General features: G+C 46.7%; 1 protein-coding gene across 1 annotated transcript; it reads right to left on the reverse strand.

Moving 5' to 3' along the window:
* Window positions 1–275: 275 nt before the first annotated feature.
* On the reverse strand, window positions 276–1,921 carry MRPL27 (mitochondrial ribosomal protein L27; the record flags this gene model as incomplete). The annotated part of the gene is made up of 3 exons (XM_009875671.1): window positions 276–513; window positions 983–1,050; window positions 1,799–1,921. Coding segments are annotated over 3 exons (398 nt in total), but the record flags the coding sequence as incomplete, so codon positions are not given.
* Window positions 1,922–3,934: the final 2,013 nt, after the last annotated feature.

Here is a 3,934-nt window from a genome sequence, read left to right on the forward strand (position 1 = left end):
CGTCCAGTGGCACAACGGAACAGGCTCTCCAGAGAAAGGCAGCTCCAGGTACTAAATGAGCGTTAAGTAACATATTCTACGAGCAGTCAAGACCTTCACCAGCCCCACAGCACTTATTACCCTCTCTTAGAAATTCCAGCAGATGATCCCAGTGCCTGAACACCGACCATGTCTGCTTTAGGAACAAGAGGAAGTCCTAAACTGGTATATTTGAAGCTAGAATATTCTTGTCCTGGGATACCAGTCCGGCTGTAGTGGTCTGTGTCAGCCGCTCGTTCCTGTCCGTCCCCTCATGACACAAGAGGCTCAGAGCATGGTGACCAGTTTAAAGCTTCCTACTTCTGTGGTAGGGACGACATTGATGAAGGTTTTATACAGAATCGCTCCTTTGGGTAGCCGACAGATCACCTCCCTGCTCTCAGTGCTGCGGGGCAGAGGTATGTACACCTCTTTGGTGTATCTCACAATCCCATCCTCCAGGGCATAGAGTGTCTTGTTACGGCCCATCCCCACCTGGAAGAGGATGAGGAGAGTTAGAAAGGAAAGGCTGGACGTCCGGCCACCGCTAAAGCAGATCTGATCATTGGTCTGTCTCATTTGACATCCTGGCTTCCACAGCATGTTACTTTGTATTTTAAAATAAACCCATGCTATTTCCTTCCAGCGATCAGCATGCAGTGGTGCTCATTACAAGGGAGAAGATACCAGTTCCACCCTGAAGCACAAGCACCCAGTTGGGTTACAGAGATGGTTTTGGATATCCATAACTTTCATACCTTTCCTGAGTCACATGGGCACAGGTGTGACTCTGAGCAGGCTCTGTCACTAAGAAATACCAGGTAACGAAAAGCCATTTCAGGATTATATAGAATATAGGGAAGAGTATTAAGAATGAGCTTGCAAGAGTAGAGGCCCTGAGTACAGGACCCTGTTGGGGGCTGCTGTTCTCAGAGAACCAAGGAAAAGATAGAAAACAACTTACGTGAGCCCCTGGATGCCAGCGTATCAGCCGCTGTGTAGCCAAAATGTTGCCTGCATGTACAAATGCACCTGCAACGGAGCGAGAGTCAGACTGCGGAGAAACGGAGCTCCCCAAAGCCCTGGCAGAACACAAACTGTTCCAGGACTTGCAAAACCCAGCTTTCTGTGGGAATTTTCTAGGAAAAAATTATTTCAAATGCTAAAAGCATCCAAACAAAAACGCTGTTAGCAGGAAATAAGGAGCAATTGAGACACAATGGCAAAAAGCAGTTCTAGTCTTTGAAAAAATTACTTCCGCAGTACCAGGGATTTTCTGATCGCTGAAGGCATTTGTTTTACTACCTTTTACATCCCTATGTTTTCCTCAGCAAAGCTAATAATTATTAAGCACTCAGCTGCAAGAATTTGTACTTTGGCTTCTGCTAAGCCTCGTAATTCTCCCCTTTGTAAACACTGCAAGTGCCTGGCTTTTCAACACACCGTGGGGGGAAAGTACACCGCAGCGATCCGGTGTCCCACAGCGCACCCTCCTCCCAGCTGCTCCAGAGAGGCAAAGGTACAGTCAAAGTCCATTTCCTGGAGGTGGTTTGGGCTGGCAGCTTGCTGGCCTGTCGTGGAGAGAGGCTGACGCACCCCCCTGCCCTCCCACCAGCCATCCTTGATCGGGAGGTTTCACTGAACCTCCCCTTTCCTCTCTCTTCCAAGAGCGCCCCGGCCACCTCCGACTGGAACGCTCCCCAGCTGCCACTCGTACCAGGGAGAAGCTGCGAGGAACCCGATGAAACACAAATAACACTCGGCAGATACTCAGACCCACCTTCGACTTTTTTGAAGCCGTAGCGCTTCCCAGGGCTGCGGCCACCTAGATTTTTTGAGCTGCCCCCGCTCTTCTTAGAAGCGCATCTGACGGCAACCAGGCTCGTCTGAGGAGTAGCGAGAACTAGATGGGGAGCAAGAGCAACAACAACAACGTCAGCTAAAGGAAGATAACACATGCACGGGATTTTTTTTCAGATTTAAAGGATGTCGGTTAAGATAAGACTTTAAAACTGAAGACAACGTAAAGCACTACTTCCAAGATAAACAATAATTAGCGCACCACTGCCTAAGTCCCTGCAAAGAGGCCGGATCTCAAGCGCCGCTGCTGCCCAAGGAGGAGTAAAACTCTCAGCGGCAATGTTAAAGGACTTGCACGAATTCCTGTTTCAGTGAGGGCTTGTAAAATGAGGGACAGACACCACTGGCTGCTGTGGATTGTCCTTAGGTTGCTCTGAGAAAAGACAAGTTGTGATCTCTGATTCAGCTTCCCCTTTGACCACACGGCATTTACTTACACAGTAATATTTTGAAATCTTACAGATGAGGTGACTCCAATTCAGGACGATAGATAAGCATATACACAGAACTGCCATCCTGAACATACTAATCGCAGCGTTTTGTGCAGATCTTTGAGTTACAATCAGAAGTCAAGGAAAGAAAACAATCAGTTGTTACAGACACCGATTGTCTCTGAAACACAAAAGAGCATTCACACCACAAACTTCTTCCTTAAACCAACAGTGACAGAAAACACGCCGGGTTTCTTATCAAGGAAGCTGACCCTCTCATGAACTTGTGTTGAAAACAACTCAGATATAATTAGTTGTTCTTAAAAATATCTTCCTTTCACGCAGTTAGCAAGCAAATCCAATTTTTCTGAATGCCTCTATTTAGCCTCTTAAGCAGCAGATTAGTACAGAAGAGTGGTTATCATAACATGCTTGTTTCCTTAACCTGAGTAAACCCACTAGATTAATTTAATCTTAATTAAATTACTACAGATACTCCACATGCTAAAAATATTGTTGAGAAAAGGGTAACGGCTCTACAGAGAACTATTAATTTCAGAAGTTCACCCGTTAAGTAAAAGAAAGGCTCCAAGACCTGTCAGATTACAGGGAAGTGGGCAAAGATGAACAAGAGTTAGTTTCAAACACACAAATTCTATGAAGTTACAGTCCAACTGATTTTTATCAAAAAACTCCAAAGAGTTGATTTTCGGGTTGTGATTTTGTCTTGCATGAAAGAAGTTTGCTAACAAGAAAAATGAAGCTCAAAGCATCAGACATCCAGAAAAAAATCAGTTATGCAGAGAAGACTGAGGTAGAGATTTTTTAAATTGACTTAAGTTATGTTGGAAATCTGTGGGAAAACTTTGCAATTCTGACACGAAGACTGCAAAAGAAACCACAAGGATATTTCTGCCAGTAATGCTTTGCAGTTAGAGAAAGGGATTTTTAAAGCCTCCTGACTACTGCGCAAGGAGAGAGCCGCAGCCCTCACTGGTTGGTCTCTACGTAGTACATGAACACTGTTTTTCACAGAATGTTCGGGGTTGGAAGAGACCCTGAAAGATCACTTAGTCCAACCCCCCTGCCAGAGCAGGGTCACCCAGGGCAGGTCACCCAGGAACGCGTCCAGGCGGGGTTTGAATGTCTCCAGAGAAGGAGACTCCACACCCTCCCTGGGCAGCCTGGGCCAGGGCTCTGTCACCCTCACAGTGAAAAAGTTTGTCCTGTTGTTTTTGTGGAACCTCCTATGTTCCAGCTTGTACCCATTGCCCCTTGTCCTGTCATTGGACATCCCTGAGAAGAGCCTGGCTCTGTCCTTCTGACACTCCTCCTTGATATATTTATAATCATTTATGAGGTTATCCCTCAGCCTCCTCTTCTCCAAGCTTTAGAGCCCCAGCTCCTTCAGCCTTTCCTCATAAGGGAGATGTTCCACTCCCTTCATCGTCTTTCTGGCTCTGCGCTGGGCTCTCTCCAGCAGTTCCCTGTCCCTCTGGAGCTGAGGAGATGTCGTGAGGGGCCTAAAACTCGAGGTGAGGCCTCACCAAAGCTGACTAGAGGGGCATGATCACCTCCCTCCTCCCGCTCACTACACTTATTTCTGATACAGGCCAGGATGACGC

This window comes from Apaloderma vittatum, unplaced genomic scaffold (genome assembly GCF_000703405.1).
Source record: "Apaloderma vittatum isolate BGI_N311 unplaced genomic scaffold, ASM70340v1 scaffold27458, whole genome shotgun sequence".
Lineage (NCBI taxonomy): Eukaryota > Metazoa > Chordata > Aves > Trogoniformes > Trogonidae > Apaloderma > Apaloderma vittatum.